Below are 23,483 nucleotides of genomic sequence, written 5' to 3' on the forward strand. Positions count from 1 at the left end.
GGAAATAAAGGAATTATTTCTTAGCTTTTTTTTTAATGTGAGAACACAGAACAGTATATGTTTCAGCACAGTTTCCCTTGCCTGTTACGTTAGTAAAGAGTGTTAAGACCAGGCAAAACATTTGTAGATTCAAAAACAAATCACTATGAGAATGTGATTACTCCCAACATGCAACTCTATGGGCCTATTTGTATGTCATTTGCAGGTTCTGGTAACGTGACTGACATGGTTACTTCCCATTCACAACACAGACAATCTCATACATGCTTACTGATACTATATGTTATGGGTTCCACATGCTTGTCTGAAATAAGTTAAAATATCTTGGATATTCTGGTGGCATTTTTATACTATAATTTCTAAGCCAGGACTGCACAACATTGGACCTACCAAGCTGAATGAAGTCCACCAGCCCTGTAGGCGCAGCCAGAAAGATGCTCACCTCCTGACGCATTCTTGCAGTCCCACGAGGGTTGCAAAACCAGATTTATCAAGCCCCAGCTAAGGTCACTAATTTTGCAGGCCTGTTTTAACCAACAAATTACTTGTTCCTAGAGACTTACTGCTTTCCCATATATGCACACAGAAAGTCATTTTGTTCTTTTTGCTTTTTTAAATGACGGGCTGCAATTAAAATTCATCAACACCTTAATTCCAGGTGTGCTCTGTTTCAGGAGGCACTTCCTTGTGGGGAGGGGCCAGTTTGGGAAAGCAGAACCAGCAATCATGCTGGCACAAACTAAGACTGACTTCAAACACAGCTGCTCCTTTAAACGTGCACTAGTCCACAAGTCTAGAAAGAACAAAGTAGCAATCCAATACAGTGATATAATCATAATTTGCTTTCTACATTCAGCATTTTTGTGTCCTAAATCTGCACAGATTCATTCAAGCTATTAGGGTCAAACTTGATACAACATGGGAGATCAGAAATAGCAAACACCGAAAACAATTTACACGACTTGCAATTACAATTTTTTTTAAAAAAAAATGCAACCACAAAAACAGGGTGGGACCTTTGTAACACACAGCAGGTGGGATTCAACATAGCACTAAGTGGAGAATGCATGCACGAAACAAGTTCTACTTGAGGAGCAAGACTTTCCTGACTTTCCTCCCTCCACGAGCCCCCTAAAATGTTCTGGGGGTTCCCGCCAGTTAGGATCCTGCCCAGCAAAAGTAGTTCCGTATAGTCAAAGACCAGAAAGAAAAAACAGTTTTAGCCTGCATGTTCTCCCATGTGCCTTCTCCAACTAAGCAAATATTACTGAGCTTTGGAGGTGGATCAATCAATAATAGTACAACATGGATAAAATGAAGCCTGATTGTATAATTCAGGCTTTCAGATAAGCCTCACCCTCCCCTGGCTGTGTTAATAATTTGCTAAAGTACAAACAGATATTAGACATTACACACTTTCTCTTTGCACAATTAAGGAGGTCTTCCCAGCCAACAGATTCTAAAAAGGCAACTACATACAGCTTCAGGTGAGCAGAGAGTTCTTCTCTATTCATACTTTTCAAAAAAATTACTAGAATCATTTGTAGTGATCTGTTCTCTCTGAACAGGCTGCCACGATTATTAATTAAGTTATTCTTGTGCCACAATTACTTTTGCCATTTTATGGAAGGATCACTATAAGGGTCCTCCAGATTACAGATGAAATTTTCACAAAGCGCGTTGCTGTTTTTACTTTTATTGATCTGGCTGTACACATATATGACCTTGCTAAAGCAAACTTTTTTATTCCAACAAGGAAGCATTATCCAAATATTTTTGCTGTTGGTGCAGACAACTGACAACTGGAGCGTGCCTGAGAGATTCAAACTGAGCATGGCTTTGTGTGGGAGAAATGTTACATTCCCCCTTAATCCCTCCTTGTTTCATGCAGCATGTAGGCAAAAAAAGAGAAAACAAAAACCCAGAAAGCAATGATACAAATGCAGTGAAATTTAGCTGATGTTTCATTCTTTCTGCTCTCCAATTACTCCAATCTTTCTGCACAGCAGCAAATGTGAAGCGAGGGAATAATCCACATGCCCTTTTCAATGAGAACAGAACGTAGCAGGGGAATTAAAAGTACAAACTGCTTCCAAAGAGATGTCAGGCTGCATTTAGATGTCACAACAATAGGCCTGTAAGCAATCCAATCTGAAAAGTGATTGGAGAGATCAGTCCTCTACAATTCTAAGAGGCTTTTAAGTGGGTGAGATATTTATTTTAGCCACAGTTGCTTTGGGACTTTCTATTGGAATCTCTAAGAACAAACAAACAAACACCTGTAACATACGAAGCATTTGACCCTTTGCAGGATGCAAGTCTTTTTGAATGGATGTATGTCATCAACTGAAATGCTAATACAGGCATAGGCAAACTCGGCCCTCCAGATGTTTTGGGACTACAACTCCCATTATCCCTAGCTAACAGGACCAGTGGTCAGGGATGATGTGAAGTGTAGCCTCAAAACATCTGGAGGGCTGAGTTTGCCTGTGCTAATATGTGAAATTTCATGTGAGCTCCAAAAAGAAAGGAACTGTATAGAAATTTTCAAGGAACTTAAGGGCAATTCTGTTTAGCTCCACCATTTGGTCACAAGAAATTAACAATAATGACAGCTAAGCGGTGGGGAGAGAAAAGTCCATTCAGTCTGCCTTCAGTAGAAACCATTTCTGGATGTGATAGGGTAAAAGTGCAGGAACTTTTAGGGTAAAAGTGCAGTGGAGTGCTGCTTCCTAGTTGCTTCTATCCTCTATTAATTTCTTTACTTCATTTCAACATTTATTCTAGTGCCTGCTACATTATAGAGTGATGAAAAAATTGGAAGTCCTTGGGGAATTCAGGTAATCAGATAGAAAGGTTGCTAGGACTCCTGGAGTTAAAAATCATTGCAACTGGAATTTGTTTCATACTTTAAACAACAAAAATAGAGGAAACCATTGTTTATTTTTGTCCCGGCCTGAGTCCTTGCAACCTTTCTATTTGACTACATTATAGAGTGAGGCAGCAAGTTCTGCAGATCTGTTTACAGATAACAAGTCTGAACATACCAAATGTGGAATGCAAGCCCTGTATTCACTTCTATTTCTGGTGACTTAAGACCCAAATTTTGAAAACGTTATTTGAGCAGACACCTAGATTTCTCGGCATACACATCCATATTAAAGTAACCCGCCTGTCAGGGATTGCCCAGCTCCTCGTGAGGAGAGGGAGAGGAGAGGCCCTACTCGGGAGGAGAGCCAGGGCAAGGGTATTCCTTGGGAGGAGCAAGGTGAGAGAGGTCCTCCTCTCGAGGAAGAGAGGGACAGGACTACTCGAGAGGAGGGGCTGGTTGGAGGTCTTCGAGAGAGGAGGGCTCTCTGTCGACAGACTCCTCCTCCTCTTCTAGCCTCTCGCCTGAGCTCTCTCCAAGGGAGGGGGAGCTGCGAAGGCTTGGAGACTCTGGGCAAAGACCCAGCACCGCCAGCCAGAGAGGATCTGAGGAAGAACGGCCGCTTCCAGCACCAGGACCACATCGGGGGTTCAGGGGGCACCGCAGACGTCGTTTTAGGGTGCCGAGACTTTGGTGTTGGGTGGCAAACAGGAGAGGGGCACTTCCGGATTCTGCAAGTGACTGAGCGGTCATGTTTTGAACTAGCTCCACACTGTAAATAGTCATGCACAATAAATAGTTTTAGCTACTGAAGGCTCTGTTGTTACTCATGAGCAACACTTGGGAAAACCCTGACACCCCCCTCCTCTACTTAAATATAACGACACTTTAGCTAGAATCAAAGAATTGCAGAAGGGAACCTGAGGGTCATCTAGTCCAACCCTATGTCAGTGTCTTTTCTGTTTCAGCATCTTTTTATGTACAGAATTCAATCGAAGTTGAGGATTCCCAGTGATGGCACCCAGCTGTTAACAGCAGCAGAAGCAGCAGCAAATGCAGCAAGGTGCAGAATGAGCAAACAATTGAAAATAAGCTTGCAGAAAGCATCATAATTATATATATATATTTATGGTGACTAATTCCTGTATCTGTGAACTGATGTAAAAGTCAATTATGTTTCTACAAGGTAAAGGATAGAGGGGTGTGTTTCTGTATCTCTCAGAAGACAATAGCAGCAATATACAACAAGCTGAAACTTGAATCTCTCCATGCCAGGCAAAGGTCTTTTTCTTTTCCTAGACACCTTAACCTCTGGTAAGCATATTCGAAGACAGGGGAACCCTTAATAAAACCCACCAACCCTGACTCATGGAAATTTGGCCAAACAAGGCCCCTGAAGCCTTTTAATAGGAGTAACTAAAGGGACCAGGCACCTCGGCTCCCAATGGAAGTTGACACTGTCCTAGTGATGCTGCTCCTATTCCAGTGGTCTATGTATTAAATGCACATATTGTTTTAATTCTCCAGGGCCTGGCAACGATGTCCACTTCAATACAAACTGCTTCTCAAGACATTCTAAAACATCTGAAAACTCGGATTCTGTCAGATGACTGGGCTCTTGGGGGACTGGTAGTAATAGCTTCATTCGTCATGGTTATCATTGCACTCCTGTTGTTTGCTGCCATCTTTGGCTGTTGCTCAGCTCCAAGGAATAAATCTAGCCCCATATAAAACAGCAAGAGCAGCCTTGTCTGTGGAATTTGAAGAATGCTGAAGTGGGACCAAGCAGGGGAAAGTATTGTTGCTTCTTGACCCCCCTGTTTCACATGTACAAGTGAACATACTACAGAGAAAATTTGGCACTGTTCAAAGGCACACGATCAGCTTCCACACGAGTCCTGACACCAAATGAAATCAGCATTCAAGAAGCATGTGCCTGAGCAGGTCTTATTCACAACTAACTATTTCTAGCAAAGGAAGTGACAAAAATTGTTTAAGAAATAGCTGTAAGAATTTGAAAATCCAAAGAATGTTCAGTTTTCCTTGAACTTGTACATTTGTCTTTCTTCTCTTGCAACCAGTATAAGTATAGTTAAACTAAATGAGACTAAATGAGCTGTATTTTTTAAATGCATCCACATGAATCCCTTCCCCCAATTCTTATTTTATTTCCATAATCTTCCAAAGGCAGCTGGCTGATAGAGCTGAGCCAAAGGGTGGAGGAATAATGCCCATCTCATTAAAATCTTCAATATAATTGATGATCCTCTTTCTTTTAGAGATGTTTCAGGCTTTCAAAAGGGTTGAAAAATCACTTTGCTTATTAGTAATTCTTGAATGGAAAGGATGACCAGCACAGAACACATTGCTCTCTCTAAATGAGATTCATCTGTTACTAGAGAGTTTAGCACCTAGCCCACCCAGGCATAGGCAAACTCGGCCCTCCAGATGTTTTGGGACTGCAACTCCCACCATCCCTAGCTAACAGGACCAGTGGTCAGGGATGATGGGAATTGTAGTCCCAAAAGAGCTGGAGGGCCGAGTTTGCCTATGCCTGATCTAGCCAAATCTGATTGGCTACTTAGCATTGTAATATCAGCACATTAACCCTAAACAGCTATTGAAACAGGGATATTTTGTTTCAACCAACACACAATTATTTCAAAATTTTAGACCAGGGACGTCCAAATTCTCATACCATGTGAGCCACAAGAGTACTCTAGCATGGAACCCATGGGCCACACCCTGCCTTGTCACATGGAGTGGGGTGGGGTGGGAGTTGTGGGATGTGTCAGTCAACTCCAACATTCCAAGGAGGACCAACTGTCATCTCTGAGTCAGTTTGTTTGGACCGTTGAACAGTTAAGCTGCTGCTGCTGATAGATGCTATGATGGAGTTGTTAAGACTCACTACTATGTAACATATAGTTTATTTTGTAACCTAAGTATGAATCTGAGAGTAAACTAATTGTTTTATTATAACACAGATTCATGTGTATTGTTTTTAAGAGGGATAAAAGGGATTCGCAACTAAGAAAGACTCTACGAGTCAGCAAGCCGTTTTGCTGCTGTGCAGACCTCAGTAAGGAAACGTTTGACTCTGCAACTAAACATTTGACTCTGTAACTCTATTATAGACGTTCCTACAGGATGCCAAATTTTGATACCCCGCCAACCCTCACACTGTCTTCCCAAAGCCCAACACCTCACTTACCCAGCTTTGGGAAAGTAGTGCGAGGGCTTGAGGGGGGGCATCAAATGTTGTTGAGTGCCGCCGGGTGCTTCAACACCCTGTTTTAGACCATGCATAAGTAAAAATATGTAACCTTACCTTAGAATGCCTGACCAATTTGTATTCAAAATTACTGAATACACATTCTATGCTGGGATAGCTCTGTTGGTAGAGCATCACTCTTAATCTCATAGTTATGGGTTTGAACCCCCTAAATTCACATTAAGAGATTCAGACTATGGAACCAAGAGATAACAGTTATACAAGATAAAATCAAAATAAGGAACTATGGCCTTCTACCTGTCCCCTTATTCTACTTTAATAGCAAGTTATCGGAACAGCAGTCTGCATCACAAGAAAGCTATCAAGAATTTTTGTTTGCTCCTACCGTATGGCCATACCTGTAGTAGGGCATCTGCGTTAGATTATGGGCATACCTACATTTGCCTAGAGTTAGCTAAATATATATCACTCTTTTCTCTCCAAAAATAAGCCAGCGACAGCTTCAGCATAGCATTTTTTTTCCAAGTACAGAGTTCTCAATTTAGTACAGGTTGCAATTTGTGTAGTGGTTACATGTCTGTAATTAGGGACCCCTGCTGGATAAGTGCATATTGCGCTGTGTTGGGTCAGCCGGAGGCATGGACAACCCCCAGACAAACGACAGGAATGTTTCCAGCCTGTCCCTCCCATCAGCGTGCAGCTCTAGGGAGTTCCAACAGCCTACCGCAACAATTTACAGTGACTCATGCCTTGGAGTTGCGACTAGCATGAGTTTGGCCAAACTACGGGAGGCAGTGAAAGAGAAGCGTGCCTGGCGTGCTCTGGTCCATAGGGTCACGAAGAGTCGGACACGACTGAACGACAACAACATGCCTTGGAGACACTGAGCACACATCCAGAGTCCAGCAGAGATAAAACGCAGTCAGAGCTAGGCTGGGGTTGTAAGCACTAAGCTACTTTATTAAGCATAACAAAACAAAACACGTCTCCTCTCTCTGGTCTTCCTCGGAGAGAAGTCAGAAGTGAAAGCAAAAACCAACGGAAACAGTACATTAAACATCCTCTCCCATGATTCCAACAGTTGGTGCTGGAATGCATAACACAGACATGTGATGAACCAATCCTACACAATATCTGCACAGTGAGAGGAATAGAAGCCCAACAGGCTGGCGTCAACTAAATACTTTCACTAGCAGGAGCCAATGCAGTGAGACTCCCTGCCCTCCCCATATCTCTCTGGGAGATTGAGAGAAACCCCAGAATAGTGCACAGGGATGGGAGAGAGGAAATTATTCCATCTGTCAAGCAGGAAAGCTTGCACTCATGGAACGACCATAATAGTACTGTAATGAATTCCATCCAAAATATCCAATTCGCCAAAGGGCTGACCATTCCAAACTTCTATGCAAAGTTTCACAACCAATGGACCACCAGACATCACAGGAAGGAACTTCATGACTAAACAATATTCAATTTAAATTATTTCTACATCAAGCCATTAGGTTTCATATTGCCTTCAAAGAAGTTAAAGCTAGTGAGAGGTTCCAAAAATACAGAAATATGTAGAATAGATTTACTACCAGACCTTTAACAGAAATCTGGTAAAGGTAATGCAACATGGGCCATTTGTGCTACCATATACATATAATTCCCCATTATGAGATCAGTCTATCGTGTTGCATTTCCACATCATAAAAAGCAAAGCCCTCAAGATTCCAACCACTAGGAAATAAATATATGTTTCTCCAATCTATCAACTATTAGGATAAACCTACCCCAGTTCTTCAGAGAAGGCCACCATAGCATCAAAGTCTTTCAGCATAGCTTTACTGGAGTCTTTGCAACTGGAGCCTCGCTTTTCCTGAAGAAAGGTAAAGACAAATAAGCAAAACCACTTATTTTTAGAATCACTGCATTCAAAAGCAAGCATTCTTTCAGAACTATGCCTCTTTCCTCTAGTTGCATTGTGACACTTTAACCAACTATTCATTCAGCTCTGTAGGAATGCTACACTTAGGTAAAACCACAAACTTTGCAAGTGCACCTTTTGTGCACCTCAGTGCAACCAAACCTTAATGTTATTTTTCATTCTAGTGTTGCCTCCAGTACTTCTCTAATGCAGCAACAAATGACTCCATATGTAGCCCCTCTGAAGTGACAGTAGGGAAATCTAAAGGTCTCTATAATACCAGTACTGCCACATATTTAGTAAAATGTATATCTTGCCCTCTTAATTAGCATATGCAAGGACATCACAAAATTAAAATTACATACAATTACACTACATCCATGCAAGCACATAATATATAGTTCATTGTAATCAAAGGACTATTAGCTAAGGCATGTGAACTGAATTGAACCATGTCACACACCTGCAACGTAGCAAGTTCTTTCTTGATCAGGAAGCTGATTTGATCCCTGTCATCCCGCGAGTAATAGAGGCGACAGCTGGATGGCTTTCCATCTCTCCCAGCCCTTCCGGACTCCTGGTAATACCCAGCTATGGATTGTGCAAGATTCCAATGTGCAACAAATCTGCATGGTGTAAGACAATTAAGTTATTACTTTCAAATCCCTATCTAACAAAACTAGAACTGTATACAAATCCAAGACCAACCTAAGCATACAAAAAAAAATCTGTGAAAAGCCCAATTTTTGCTGTTAATTACACCCTTCTATTAAGAGGGACGGGACCCAGGTGGCGCTGTGAGTTAAACCACAGAGTCTAGGGCTTGCTGATCAGAAGGTCGGTGGTTCGAATCCCTGCCACAGGGTGAGCTCCTGTTGCTCGGTCCCAGCTCCTGCCCACCTAGCAGTTCGAAAGCATGTCAAAGTGCAAGTAGATAAATAGGGACCGCTCCAGCGGGAAGGTAAACGGCGTTTCCGTGTGCTGCTCTGGCTCACCAGAAGCAGCTTTGTCATGCTGGCCACATGACCCGGAAGCTGTCTGCGGACAAACGCCGGCTCCCTTGGCCTATAGAGCGAGATGAGCGCCGCAACCCCAGAGTCGGACACGACTGGACCTGATGGTCAGGGGTCCCTTTACCTTTATTAAGAGGGACAGGCAAGGAAATATAGTGGTACCAGGTTCTTCCAGATGTTGAGCAAATGTATAAGGAACAAACAATATGCATCACCCATTTGGGATGACTTCACACACCTGACATTAGCTTTGTCAACTCCCATTCCAAAACTGATAGTAGCAACAATAACTGGAACCTTCTCCTCCATCCATTCATTCTGAACTGATGTTCTCTCTGCTACTTTCAGTCCTGAGAAGAAGCAAAAGACAAGAGTGCAATATCAGCAGGAAGAACCTCTGCTCTTACCGTCATCACCAAGGGGCAAACCACACCAACCTTTCAGTCACTAGTTGTCTTTGAATCCATCTACCTGCCTACTTCTCCTATCCTGTTTTGCCAGCATGTGTGAGGGGAATCCAAGATCCAAAACAGAGTTCTCATGGCTGAGGATGGAGTCTAACTCCATAAGCTCCCAAGACTACATGTCCTCAGATCCCCAAACCTTCTTCAGACACAGAAGGGAATAAAAATGGGGTCCGTAAAGCGCTGTGATTAGCAGGGAGGCAATGAGGCTTCCAGTTTGGCCAGGCAGAAGAATCAGAAGTCCTGCTTGGGTCAACAGAGCAGCACCTACGGCCTGTGACACTCCAGGACCCAGATCCTGGTGGCAGGGAGCATGTGTTGGAGTATACATTGCAGATCCTTGTATAACTGCCTGTGATCCCAACCTAGTACTGACAAGAAGTATCATCAAAAAAGCAGTAAGGAACAAGCTAAGAAGCCAGGTACGAGATGTTTTCCCTAGGAACTCATGTGTGGGGAAACTACAGCTAAGTTGAGTGCAAAGGGCTTCAGGGAAAGTCAATACACCAGAAGTACTCAATTTAGCCACACTTTTGGCATAAATTCAAACATCCAGTTGCAAGCCAAATAAAAGGGGGAAAGGGAAGAACATAGCAGACTGTGATAAGCGTTCAAAGATGGCAGAAGAAACAGGAGGACTAGGAGGGGAAGCGTGGGAGAAGCATGAGGCAAAGAAAAGCAAGCTGGAGCAGGAGAAGTTTGAGGGACGTCCAGGAAAGGAGGAATTGCAATAATAAAGCACATAGAGAAAAGGGACTAGGAGAAAGGGAGCTGGGCTAAAGTTAATTTAGGAATAGAAAGGAATGCTGGGATATGTCAATCATTCACACACATCAGCCTCCCCAAACCCAGTGCCTCCCAGGTGCTATGGATTACAACCCCCATCATATCTAACCACTGGCCATGCTGAAGAGAGGTGCAGTCCAGAACAGATGTAGGACTTTGCCACTCCCTCTGGCCCTGAATTTTGAGTGATCTGAAATCCTACCCCTCACACAATAATCTGGCAGGATAATAAGGCTCCTGTGCTTTGGAAAGGGCTCTATTCAGCAAGATCATATCAGTGTGGTACTAAATTTGCATTCTAAAGAACATACCAAAGAAAAACAAGTCAAGACCAGGCTTTGCAACCAGTTTACTGACAGGACACTGAGGCTAAAATAAAGAACTCTTTTGCAACACAGTTTTTTCTACCTGCATGATATGCCTTGGAGTTGACTCCTCTGTAGCTTAGTTCAATAGCCACTTGTTCACATACTTCTCTCTTCCTGCAGTAGACAATTCCACAGCCCGAGTAGCACTACACAGGGGGAGGAAGAGTAGGCAACATAAATCAAAGCGTCATAAGGAAACCTATTAATGGTATTAACTGCTGGTATAGATACAAGGTATCAAGAAGAACAAAACAACGGGTGGTAGCCAACTGCCACATCCCTGTCAGCAAAAGGATTTCCACTTGTACAACAGGACTTTCTGGCTCTTTCACACAAACATTCTACACAAACAGAAATCCTTGTGCTGACAGAACAAGAGATTCAGTGCTGTGTTGGATTCCAGCCAGTAGTAATAGCCTTTCATATGCATGCTTTATAGTCAGCATTGTACATATTTTATGTATGAATTTCGTAGAAGTGAACATGAAATACAGTGAAATAAACTCTCTTGAGAATCTCAGATTTAACTCTTCCTCCTCTCCCTTAAAAAAAGTTATTGGAAAATGCTTTAAAAATGTATGAACTACAATAAACACTAAATCCACAGAAGGGCTTCTGGTCCTCAAATTCTATGAATGACTCTGACAGATCTCTCAATCCCTCCTTCACAGTGAATGGCAACGGCATTGCTTTACAAGTGAAGCCTCTGGTCCTTGGGATACAAGGCTGCCAAGTTAGTGAGGGATTCTGAAGCGATTAACAGGGTGAAAGATAGGCACTTATCCAGTGGGTGCCCTTACAACAGTTGGTGGCTGGAAATGGAGGCTATGGCAGCATTGCACAGAGTTGCTTCAACTCCCTTGTGCAAGGTGTCCATGACCCCTTGCTGAGGGACATTACTGCTAGTCCATTGGTAGAGTTAGGAGCTGGGCTGCCAGGAGAGGTGGTGGCTTCCTTCTCTGAAGCACCTCAGTGACTGCAGAGCGAGAGAGTATGCCGAGTGCTGCACATGCCCAGTGTGGTGCCACGCCACACCCCCGTTGCCACTCCCTTTGCCGGTGAGCAGAGCACCACATACAGGAGGCTTGGAGAGGTCTGCTCACTACTCTTGAGTCTGCTCACTACTCAGGGCAGCTATCTCCCTCTCTTGATGGGGGGTGCAAGGGGCTCAGAGAGATTGTTGGCTACCCTGGACAGCTGTCCCCTCTCAGCTGGAGGCTGTGCAGACTGGAGGATTATACAGTGCTGGGCACCATCACAACGCCCAATGCTCTAAAAGCATTATAATCTCTCCCTGTCCCTGTATACACCTAAGGTCTATAAGCAATTGCCAAGCTGTAGCCCAGGAGCAACCACATTGCCCTGCTTTTCTCTAGAAGGCAGAGCCCAAAGCTTTCTAGGCAAGACAAAAGGTGTGCTTTTTCCTGATTGGCCTTGCCTTTTTCCCAAGTGGAGTTAACTGTTTACTGTCTGTTCTGCTGATTGAGAATCCACTTTCATTCATCCCCTGCCCCAATAAAATTAAGTTTTAGGAAATATATTCCAATTCACTTAAAACGAAAGCTGCCTAGAGTAAGATAGGCAGGGGAGAAAACTTGAAAAACAAAATGTTTGCTACAGATTTAACTCACCCCGGAGTCATTCCTCTGCCCAAGACACTTCAGACAGAACTGTTTCAGGTTTTCATATGGATCCGTTAAGGTATCTTTATATTGCACATCATAGAACAGGTTGGACCTGAAGCAAGGTGTTTTGAAGGTGGCAACAGGCTTCTTTAGCTTAAGCGATGCAACAATATCATCCTGGACCTGTTTAGTGGCTGTGGCAGTCAGGGCTATGCATGGAGTGTTAGGTATTTGACCGCGCAAAGAGCCAAGTCTCAGGTAGTCTGGTCGGAAGTCATGCCCCCACTGAGAAACACAGTGAGCCTCATCAACTATTAGGTAGGAGAGAAGGTTTCGAGACACTAGAACCTTCAGGGTAGGCTGAAAGGAAGAAGAAGCTGCCATCTCTGGTGTGATGTAGAGGAGCTTTATCTGAGGCTTGTCACACATCAAGTCAGCTAAGATGGCCTTTTTCTCCTGAGCAGAAATCTTGGAGTTAAGAGAGCTGGCTTTCACTCTGAGCAAGAGCAAATGGTCCAATTGGTCCTGTGAAAGAAAAATGAGCAAGGCGCTTACAGGAAAGCATCCTTCTACCAAAATAGCTGTCATACAGATATATTCCTAATCAATCAGGCTTTACCACCAGCCCTGTAGTTTCCAAAATACATCTCTGTGTTATATTTATTTCAAAGACTTAAAATATTGTTCTTTTACAGAAACTGGTTGTAATTAGGCTGTCCAACATAATCAAATGACAAGACTGTCAGTCTCTACTTAATTAGCAATGATAATTTCACAATGTCTGGCAATCAATTTGTTTCTCTGAGGTAGTGAAATTCAAGAAACCATATTAGTTTACTTTAGAGAACAGGGGATTGTGTCAATATCTTGCATTTTTATTTGCATAACACACAATCCTACAGATACATTAAAAAAACCCAGGATAACCATCTTCACTCAAACATCCAATACATTAAGAATATTAGCAATTATTATAAAAAGGATTATTTCTATCAGGTTATAGCACACCACTGAATTATACAATAACATTAACTATGATCTGTATTTGGTCAACTAGACACCACAGATGAGGTGGATTTTGCTAAAATGGTACCTATTCAATTTCAATAATCTCAGATTTTACTTTTTTGACCATAAGGAAGACACAACAGGTTCTTCAGGATTCCTTTCTTTCTTACAGTAAGAGGTATTACCTGAATCAGTGAAATTAAAGGTGAAATGACAATAGAGATTCCTGTTGCCAGGACTGCGGGAAGCTGGTAGCACAGGGATTTCCCTGCGCCAGTGGGCATGCATACAAAGACATCCTTCTCCCCTGCAAAGGCAACAATGAAGCAAACAAGGCTTTTAAAAACACAAATATATTTATCTGCATTTCTGGGCTGGGGTCGTGGACACTAAGTGTTTTGGGGAAAGATGATAACACAAATATCTATATAAACATTGTGCTGGCAAGACAATAAATTGATAGTTAACAGAAAAATAGAACACTTGTTACACAGAATCATAGAATGTAGAGTTGGAAGGGACTCCAAGGGTCACCTAGTCCAAAACCCTGAAATGCTGGAATCTCAACTAAAGCATCCATAACAGATGGCCATTCAACCCCTTCTGAGAGAGTCCATTCCACTGTCACACAGCTCTTCCTGCCAAAATGTTATTTCTGATGTTGAGTCAGAATCTCCTTTCTTGTAATTTGAAGCCATTGGTTCAGATCCTACCCTCTAGCTTGCTCCAGAAAGCCCTGCACTAGAAAAATGTAATGGGTACCCTATTTCTGTTCCTGGCCAATAGTCTGTGAAGGCCAAGAAAGATAGGGATGGTAAATGTCCCCTTAACCGAAAAAAATAATACAGGAATTGTCATAACCAAAGAAGTAGATTAGGACATAGTGAATTTAAGAGACTGAAAGTGCAACCCATGTTTGCTTGGAAGTATTCCTCACTGTTCAATAGAGCTTATTCCCTTGGGCAGCAGCCTTGGCCAAGCATTCACTTGTTCCCCGTAAGAGACATTTCACCGAGGAATTTATAATGGATTGTAAGTCCTATGCTCCTTTGGGAAGAAGATATAAATTTAATAAATAAATTAGGGCTGGCTAACTTGTGGCCCCACAGGTGCTGTTGGATTTGCAGCTTCCATCAGTAACACCTGGAGGGCGACAGGTCAGCCACTCCTGCCTAAAATTAGACCAGAACACCTTCAGCTATAGGGGAAATTCATACAAACTGTATAGCCTTTGTACCATATAGTGTAATTAATGCAAACTCAAAAGCATAAATCTAATTTCTGTATCATTTGTCATCATGTTTTAACATTTAGCAGAAATGAAGGAACTGTGGTGTTTTGAATAGTATGTAAAAAAGAAAGAGACAAAATTATTCAACCCTACTACATATTGCAAAAACTAGTATTTGCAATTTACCTTTTACAACGGTTCTGGTTGCACTTTCCTGCAATGAGGTCTTGAAAGTGTCAAATCCAAACACTTTTTTCAGAGTTCGTTGAACTCTATCTTCTAGTCTTGAGGAAGAGCAGTTACTCATCTTATAAGGAGATACTGGAGATAATTCAAAATAGAGATAAGGAGATGATCTTTGTGCAGTTATGTTTGTCTGCTACAATCCATCATTTAGCCACAAGGGGCTTCTCAGGGCGGGCAGAGTGGAACAGCCCCATTTAGATATACCCAAACTTACTTATGTCCACACTTTCCTTTTGGCACAAACATCTACATTCAGCTATGTTCTCTAATCCAATAAAACAGAAAGAGTTCTCGAAATGCCTGCGCCATCTGAAAAGCCAAAGTTGTAGGCACAGCAGAAGAGGACGCTACCTGAAAACAAAAATACCTCTCATATCAAAACACACTGCTTCTGATTAGCTGCTGCGAGTCACTTTTGGGCTGGTTTTCTTCACTCCTACTAATCCTACGGCTGCTTTTTAAGTTATGTTATTTCCTCTGAAGCCTGACCTCAAACCCATTTATACTGTACATCCTTTTAACCCAATCATTTGCCAGCTCTTTCAGGGGAAAGAAACTGAAACAATTTCTAAGCACAAAGGTAAATCAGCTCCCACCCTTACTGTGTAGCCAGAACACTACGATTCTTAACAACCCTCTTCCTCCTGAATTTTACTAGAGTTGCAAGGCCTTCCCTGACCAGTTTCCGTTTCCTTCTCCCCAAATAATGTCCAGCTGCCCAGAACTACCACAGATAAAGCGGGAGAGCGAAAGGGCGGGGACTACGTGGAGAGCCTCAGCTCGGCTTTCGACTAGTCTAGGGGGGTAAAAGTAGCAGAAGCAGACAAGTCTTCGCGCGCACTCCAGTACCCTCCGTCTCAAAGAAGGCAGGCCACTGGCTCCCAGCTACGCCTCTGTCAGGGCGAGTGTTTTAGTTTTACAACATCGTCCAGCTACACTCCTGGGCCCTTCCGAGTCGCCGCTTAACGCCCACCCGCCACTCGCGCGCTCAGTTTCCGGCAACGGCACGGATTTGGCGCGCGTCGAGATGACGTCCGCGACGGCTTCCGTTCGGGAGGATATGAAAGCGGTTGCTGCGGCAACAGCATTTCCCCAGCAGCCCGCGTCGTGCGTCACTCGCGCGCGCCGGAAGGCAATTCGCTCGCGAAGCTCGGATAGAAGAAAATGGCGGCGGCGAAGAAAAGCGTCCTCTCTTCTTTGGCCGTTTATGCTGAGGATTCCGAGCCCGAATCCGATAGTGAGGCCGGTGGAGCGGCCAGCGAGCGAGGAGCAGGGACGACGGGTGAGGCCTTGGTGGGACTATGGCGGGGGGGCATTAAGGAACGAGGGGTGTTCGGGGATGTCTTTTTTTTACGCCGGGGCCTCCACGGCAAGCTTGGGGTCTGTGATGGGGGGGATATCCCGCCCCGCCGCTGTTTGGTAAAAGGGGGGAATAACCACGCTTCTCTGGGATGATGGAAGAAGACGTGGCGTTTCGCCAAGCAGCATCTTCTGCCTAGCGTTACTTGTGTTTAGGGCGTATAGCGAGGCCACGAATTCACCTAAAATTTACGTGCCGGATTTACGTATAAGCTATAGCTTAGGGCCCCACTCTCTTGGGGGCCCCCAAAAAAATTAAAGGAAAAAAAAAACTGGATGTACATTTCCAAAATATAAGATAAAAAAACAAAATAAAACCTACATGCAGCAACAGTGTTTTGTGTTGTGTAGGCTCCTATTTGTTATGTGCAAATGGCTTTAGATACCCATTAGGTCCATAAATTACCATATAACATATGTTCAACACACACAAAAGTGACAATTTGTAATTGACAAAAGACAGCTGGACATATAAAGGGTCCCATTACCTTCAGTAGCTTACGGCCTCATCAAACCTAAATCCTGCCCTGACATAAATTATTATTTGCTGCTGTATTGTGGCTGGCAGCGGATCCCAAAGGCCTGGGCCGTTGGCTCTTCCTTGACATTAGTGCTTGATATCCTTTTAAATGGAGATGCCTGGCATTAGCCGTTCTACTTATAAAGCATATGTTGTGCTACTGATTTATTTACCCATCCCCAGGACCTTAGTTCCCCCGCCACCCGTGATGTCTGCCTTCCAGCCAGTTTTCTTCCTCTTAGGTGTGTTTCAAATGCCTGTGATTCAAAACTAGCTTCTGATTTGCAGCTACACTGGAACCTTTATATGTAAAATGTGCTGTTAGCTTCTTAACAACAACAACAACCATAATATCCGTAATATGCAGCTGCAGTGTTTGATTTTATGAAAGCTGTGAATTGTCTGCCCAAATTTGTAATTATCGGGGCCATCACGCAATTTTAAGGACACCTTGCAGTTGTTTTTGTATGTGTATGTGTGTTAATTGTTATAAGAATTCTAATGTCTCAAATATACATAAGTATATAAACCACATATCTAAGATAGTACAGGACAGAATCCTGAAGCCATTTTGTCCCTTCCAAAACGGCCTCAAATATTTCTCTGCAGTTGGAGGAAGTTTACCAATTGTCTTTTCACCTCCAAATCCAGTTAATAAAACTACCTGCAATGTAGGGGCTTACATCTCCCAGCAAATTCAGTCTGGCAAGAATATGTTAAGGTGAGCAGACTATCAATAGGTGTAAATTAGTAAAGAAGATATTCAGGAACTATAGTATTTACCAACTCAAAAGGAATGGCTTGGCTACCCAGGCAATGCAATCAGAAATATGTTATCAGGTACCTTGATAGATAGAGAAGTTGCACTCAGATTTCTGCTGGAGACTGCCTCCTTCTGTGATGTATGTATGATGTTTTTGGAGTGGTCTTGGGCTAAGGGGCGTGCAATTTCAAATGTCTTTATAGGGGCTTGTACACCTTTGTTCTAGGTCTCTTACCTCCTTGCAAGTGTGGGGGGGGGCAGGGGGAACTCTGTTGTAACAGATAATGAAATATATTCTTTGCTTTCACTGGATCCTTGCCTCCATCTATTCATCCCTGACCGATCATGGACTTAGGGATTCAGTCCCTTGGGGAGTTGGGCAGCAAAAGCCAGCCCCCCTATTTTTTCTATAAAAACACATACTATTGTTAAATCAGTATCAATGTCTTGCATATGTTTCCATTGGAATACCAAATGATCACTAACTTGATTTCCCCCCCCCCCCCCCCCCGTTTTGAATGAGGTAGAAGAAAAAGGAGGTCTGGTGTCAGAAGGCTACGGAGAGGATGACTTCAGTAAAATGGAGGGAGAGGAGGATGGTTATGATGACGATGAAGATGAAAATAGTAGACAATCGGTAGGTATACCGTATATTATATTAATGCTGAGTCTATACAAATTTCTTTTGTGCCTTCCACTTGGTAATAGATTTGCCTGGCTCCCCACCTCTTATTACTTTCTCTTATTGTTATGTATGTGCTTACGGAGTTGTAGCTTAAAATGTCAGAGAAGTAAATCTTAACACATCTGGAAGTATGACTTTTCATAGAACTGTAGAGTTGGAAGGGACAACTGGGGTAATATTGTCCAAGGCAGGAATCCTTTACCCAAAGTGGTGCTTGAACCCACAACCCTGAGATTAAGAGTCTCCTGCTCTACCAACAAGCCATCCCTTCAGTCTTATAGTGGGCGCTTTGGCATCCACTTATTACAGTAACATTATCTATGGGTCCTATGTAAGTTGTCAGTTCTTTTATTAAGTGGTCTGTACCCTAGATTAGTTGTAAAAACCTTATTTGTATTTCCTCCCCTCCAATTTTAAGGAACAACATTATCTCAAATGAGCTGTTAAAATGGATGAAGAAAAATGTCTGAGAAGGGTCTATGGTAGACCTGTAGTCTGTGATATGCTGGAGAGGGTGTTCCTTTACACCATAGATTTCATTAGGGTAGTAAATTCCATTTCCTGCGCTGTGTGTGAAATGTCTAGTACACAATAAGATAAAGGGGGGAAATCTACAATACACTTTTACATTATAATAGTTTGATGATGTTGGCAATATTAGCATGACAGACATTTGAAATTTAGTTTCCCTGCTGCCTTGTCATATACCTGGTTTGTGTGTGTCTGGTTGTAACTGTATAAATTTCATCCTGTAACCTATCAGAGGGAGAGGACAATTTGCTCCAGTTGTTTTGCAGTAATACTTCCTTGCTGGGTTAAGATTGGTCTCCCGATTTTTAGCATTGTGCTTATCATTATCTGTAAAATGGTGTTGTAAAATTGCTAGAGCAGACACTCAGATGGCATTTTGTAAGAGGTTACTGTGATGAACATTTCTCCAAACTTTTTTCCATTTTATAGTACTTGTATCACCTTTCACAGCCTTTTCCAACAGAAGTCATGTGCATTTCTGTTTGTTTTTACTAGTTTGCAAGAAGCAAAGTACTACTGCAGTATATGTGGCTTCCTGTCTGCATGCATGTTCCTTTTGTCTGGTGACAACTTTGCATATGTATATTGTTCAGAAATAAAAATTAACAACATCCTTAGGACCAAACACATTAAAAAGTAAATAACTTGAGGACAGTTTTTCAGACTACGGTCTAATTCCCTATTTTTCTGTATGGTATTCACTTTAGCTTGAACAACAGTGCCTATAATTGGTATTATTTTACCTGAGAAGGTAATCCTTTTATTGGTAATGGGATGAGGGAGAACTACCTTTTTATAGTCTTTGTTGATTTTTGTTTTGGAGTCTGTGAAATGGCAATTGTTCAGTATACAAGTCTCATAGAGAACCTGCTTGGTCTACATCAGTTGTAAAAAGATGCACAAAATGGGTGTGGTAATAATTTTGGTGTCTGCTGGTGAAAGAGAATGGAAACTTTGGGACTTCATTGAATTGTTCTTTAGCAATTATCAGAACCAACAGATTGGTAATGTAACTTCAAGGCAATACTTGTATGCTGATCTTCTTAAATACTGTCTTCCCCATTCCCACATTGATTTCACCTTCACCAACAATTTGGGTTGCCCTCTTCAGAGGTGTGGATTTTGTTGGTTTAAGAGCATAAGAGCCTGCTGGAATGGGCCAAAGGACCATCTTGTCCAACACAGTGGGCAACTAGATGCCTATAGGAAGCCAACTATCAGAACCTGAGTGCAACAGCACTCTCTTAACCCAAGATTCCTCTGAACTGATATTCAGAGGCCGACTGCATCTGACACTGGAGGTAGAACATAGCCTTATCCTCCATGAATTTGTCTAATTTTATAAAGCCATCCAAATTGGTAGCCATCACTGGGGATGTTGGAGTGAGTTCCATTGTTTAGGTATGCACTGTGTAAAAAGTATTGTCCTGACTCTTCCAAAATTCAGCTTCATCCATGAGTTCTAGTGTCATAAGAGGGCAAAAAACTTATCTGCATCCACTTTCTCCATACTATGCATCATTTTATCAACTTCTTATTCACCTTTTCTCTAGACTAAAAAGTCCCATATGTTGTAACCTTTCCTCCATCCCCTTGGTGATGTCCCCCCCCCCTTTCCGAACCTTTCTAATATCTTTTTTTGAGATAACACAACCAGAACAGTACACTGGTTCTCAGCATGGTTGCATCATATAATGAATGGCATTTTGATATTGGCAGTTCCGTGTTCAGTCCCTTTACTAATGATTCCTAATATAGTAGTCATCATCTTCTCAGCTGTCTCACACTGGATTGATGTTTTCACCAAGCTATCCACTACAGCCCCAATGTCTTGTTCTTGGTCAGTCACTGCCAGTTCAGACTCAGTGAGCATACACTGTGTTTTGGAGGTCACAAAATCAGAGAGGTGTTAATAATTGCTAGCGTGTTCAGATGTCATGTTTGTTTGCTCTTTATGAACAGTCTTGGTATAAAAGAGTGGCAATGAATAATTTCCGCTTGACACAAATTTCTTTTCCTATTTGTGCTGGCCTTTTTGTTGTCTGTTTTTCAACAAATCAAATGTTATATGGTCAGTTGGAATCTACACCGACACCTGTTTGATTAGCTGTAGAGATGTCTTGTTAATGTCATATTTTATCAGAATTTATGTTTTATTAGAGGGAGGGAAAAGCATTGCAAGAACAGCTCAGCTGAATGCAAAGGTGAAGCTGGGCTATTTAATGCAAGTCCCTTGCTACACATGCAAGAACTTGCTGAGCCCACTCTTTAAAGCTTAATCCTGTAAATTCTTTGTCTTATAGGAAGATGACGATTCAGAGACTGAAAAACCTGAGGCTGATGACCTAAAGGTATTTGGAAGAGTGTTATGATGGGAATACAGTATAAATAGCATGATAAGTTCATCATTTGCCTCTCATATTGTTGACAAGCTGGTGCAAAATCTTGTTGTGGGGTCTGTGGGAAGGAACTCTTGAAACACTTAGAAATAGCCCAGATTTTGAAAGGCTACTAAAATGACTTTCCAGAACAAATTTGGTAACTCCCTACATTATGAAATATTTTGCATGGGTTTTGATGGCTATTGGCTGAAAACCTAGACCATTCAACGAACATATTGTGAATGATCAGATTGCTTCTTGCCATGTGCAAGCGTATTTTGCCAAGAGTACATGTGTACTTATTTGAACCTATACAGTGTTTAATACTCTCTTGTGTTTAATATGTGGTGAGCCATATGCCCCTTAGCACGCTATGTATATAACATGAGCCATGCTGCCCAGAAACTTCTCATGTTGCCACCCTCCAGACCTGATGTGGAGGAACCACATGAAGATGGGTCTCAAATGATGGGTCTCAAATGATGAATGCAGATTCCGGGGTGGTTTATATAGGGGAGAGGTGGTCCTTCAGGTATTGCAGTCCTGAGCTGTTTAAGACTTTATAGATAAAAACCAGCAGTTCAGATTGGGCCCAAAAAATAATTGGCAACCAGTGCAGTTGGGTCAGGATTGGTGTAATATGCTCACACTGTCTTGTCCCAGCGAGCGACACTGGGGATTTGGTCATAGCAACTGATTTTTGGTGCGGGGGTGGGGAGTTGTAAATAATTAAGTGCTGCAGAGTAGACTAAGAGGGTGCCACTGGCGTGTGTGTCCCTTCCTCCTCTCTCCTGTATGAATTTGCTTATCTTTTCCAATTTTGCCCCAAGTGTATCATTGCAGTATGTACTGATGGCAAAGTTCAGAGATGATTTGCAGACCCTGATACAAGCCTGCTGGTTTGTACTAACCTTGGTGAAAATGTAAGAGCAAACCAAGGAAAGGAAAAGCAGGAGCAGTTTCACAGTATGCTTCCTGTCTTCTGACCATCATTTAGCAGTGTCTGTGCCGTGTCAGTGTGATCAGCAGCTGTGAATTGTGCTGTGGCCAGAATCTTGGCCATTCATTGCATTGACATGCTAAACTTTATGCTGACTAGGTAAACTATACTGATGGTACACTAATGTAATCTTTTCCACATAAATTCTTAAGTTTATTTTGTGATATATATATATATATATATATATATATATATATATATATATATATATCTGCTCATTTACATAATAGTCTAGCATGGTGTTGTCTGCTCTGTCAGTAGTTCTCCAGAGCCTTGGGCAAGCTTCTTTCCCACTATCCACTAATTTAAGTAGGGTTTTTCATTTTTTCTGGAGGGCCAGGAATGGAACATGGGACCTTTTGCATGACAAGCATGTGCTGCACTACATGTGCCATATAGATAATACATTGAATGTATGGAAGCATCAAAGTTATGCCATACTAGCGGTATTAGAAACTCAGATATATAAGCTAGGCGCGAAATGGCTCTTTAAACCAGGGTTACAGTCGCCAAAAGGGAATGCCTAGTTGCCATTTGGGGGCCTGATGGCTCAAAAGTCTTTTTCCCCCCAATGCAACTTTTTGGGTCCCTGAAATTCATTCTGATTGTGCAGATCAAATATAACAAATAGAATTATACAGAATGTGTTGCTAGTGTATGAAAGCAATCAAGACCCAAGGAACCCCAGGGAGGCACCTCCAGGTGGTGATTTCAGGCACCATCCTGGCACCCAGGAATCTTCACTTGGTCGCAAGTGCCGATAGCCACGGGCAAAATATGCCTAGTGAATATTAAATGCTGTGTACTACATTCCGAAACCACTTCCAATGTACAAACAGGCCGTTTAAATGGTCTTGTTTGGCCTCCAACATTCTGTGTAATATGGTTGTGCAATACTGTGTTTCTCTTCCTGTCATAGCCCCTCACTGAATCAAATGCCACTCAGGTGTCCTACCCACCCAATCTTCAGGAGCTGCTTTTTATAGTTTGTGCATGTGGAGTGCTGTGTGTGGCCTTTGTGTTCCTTCCTGTCCTGTAGTTACATCATAACATTTTCTGGGCTGGTTACCTGATAATCTGTTATGCAGTTCAACTTAAATCTCTTAACTGGGTAGAGAGCCCTTCCTTATACAGTGGTACCTCTGGTTACCAACGGGATCTGTTCCGGAGCTCTGTTCGTAACCTGTGACGTCCGTATCACGAGGTGCCGCGTCTGCGCATGTGTGCAATGCAATTCAGCGTTTCTGCGCATGAGCGTGACTAGAGATGTGAAGGCCCATAAAAAACCGTGAAAATTCAGGAAAAACCCGTTTTTTACTGAAGCCTTTTTTGTTTTTTCCCGAAAAATTGGAAAAATTAAAAAATAGATTATGGAATGTTTTATTTTAACATGATGAACAAAATATTTTAAGATAAGGGGTTCAAATATTTTATAAATCATTTTTAAAAAATATGTATGGTATATCAGATTATTCTAATTTCTGTGAGGA

General features: G+C 42.3%; 2 protein-coding genes and 1 long non-coding RNA gene across 8 annotated transcripts in view; 2 read left to right on the forward strand and 1 right to left on the reverse strand.

Moving 5' to 3' along the window:
* The window catches only part of RECQL5 (RecQ like helicase 5), a 54,758-nt gene extending 39,045 nt beyond the window's left edge, over window positions 1-15,713 (reverse strand). For 2 of the 5 annotated variants that reach the window (XM_033139319.1, XM_033139318.1), the window contains exons 1-8: window positions 15,122-15,558; window positions 14,695-14,829; window positions 13,463-13,584; window positions 12,276-12,794; window positions 10,685-10,790; window positions 9,265-9,376; window positions 8,477-8,639; window positions 7,880-7,965 (exon numbers count right to left, since the gene is read on the reverse strand). In XM_033139319.1, coding sequence (XP_032995210.1) covers window positions 7,880-7,965; window positions 8,477-8,639; window positions 9,265-9,376; window positions 10,685-10,790; window positions 12,276-12,794; window positions 13,463-13,584; window positions 14,695-14,829; window positions 15,122-15,128 — 1,250 coding nt within the window. In that variant the 5' untranslated portion in view covers window positions 15,129-15,558. Of the gene's footprint in view, window positions 1-7,879; window positions 7,966-8,476; window positions 8,640-9,264; window positions 9,377-10,684; window positions 10,791-12,275; window positions 12,795-13,462; window positions 13,585-14,694; window positions 14,830-14,968; window positions 15,559-15,603 lie in introns of those variants that run through there. The other 3 variants (XM_033139321.1, XM_033139320.1, XM_033139322.1) reach the window with 3 other exon arrangements.
* On the forward strand, window positions 1,198-5,128 carry LOC117041041. The gene is made up of 2 exons (XR_004425921.1): window positions 1,198-1,487; window positions 4,397-5,128. It is a non-coding gene; the product is annotated as an uncharacterized LOC117041041 (long non-coding RNA).
* A 146-nt stretch (window positions 15,714-15,859) lies between the features above and the next one.
* The window catches only part of SAP30BP (SAP30 binding protein), a 34,254-nt gene continuing 26,630 nt past the window's right edge, over window positions 15,860-23,483 (forward strand). The window contains exons 1-3 of one of the 2 annotated variants that reach the window (XM_033139326.1): window positions 15,862-16,036; window positions 17,924-18,033; window positions 20,916-20,963. In XM_033139326.1, the coding sequence (XP_032995217.1) occupies window positions 15,919-16,036; window positions 17,924-18,033; window positions 20,916-20,963 (276 nt within the window). In that variant the 5' untranslated portion in view covers window positions 15,862-15,918. Of the gene's footprint in view, window positions 16,037-17,923; window positions 18,034-20,915; window positions 20,964-23,483 lie in introns of both variants that reach the window. The other variant, XM_033139327.1, reaches the window with a different exon arrangement.

This window comes from Lacerta agilis, chromosome 2 (assembly GCF_009819535.1).
Source record: "Lacerta agilis isolate rLacAgi1 chromosome 2, rLacAgi1.pri, whole genome shotgun sequence".
Classification (NCBI taxonomy): Eukaryota; Metazoa; Chordata; class Lepidosauria; order Squamata; family Lacertidae; genus Lacerta; species Lacerta agilis.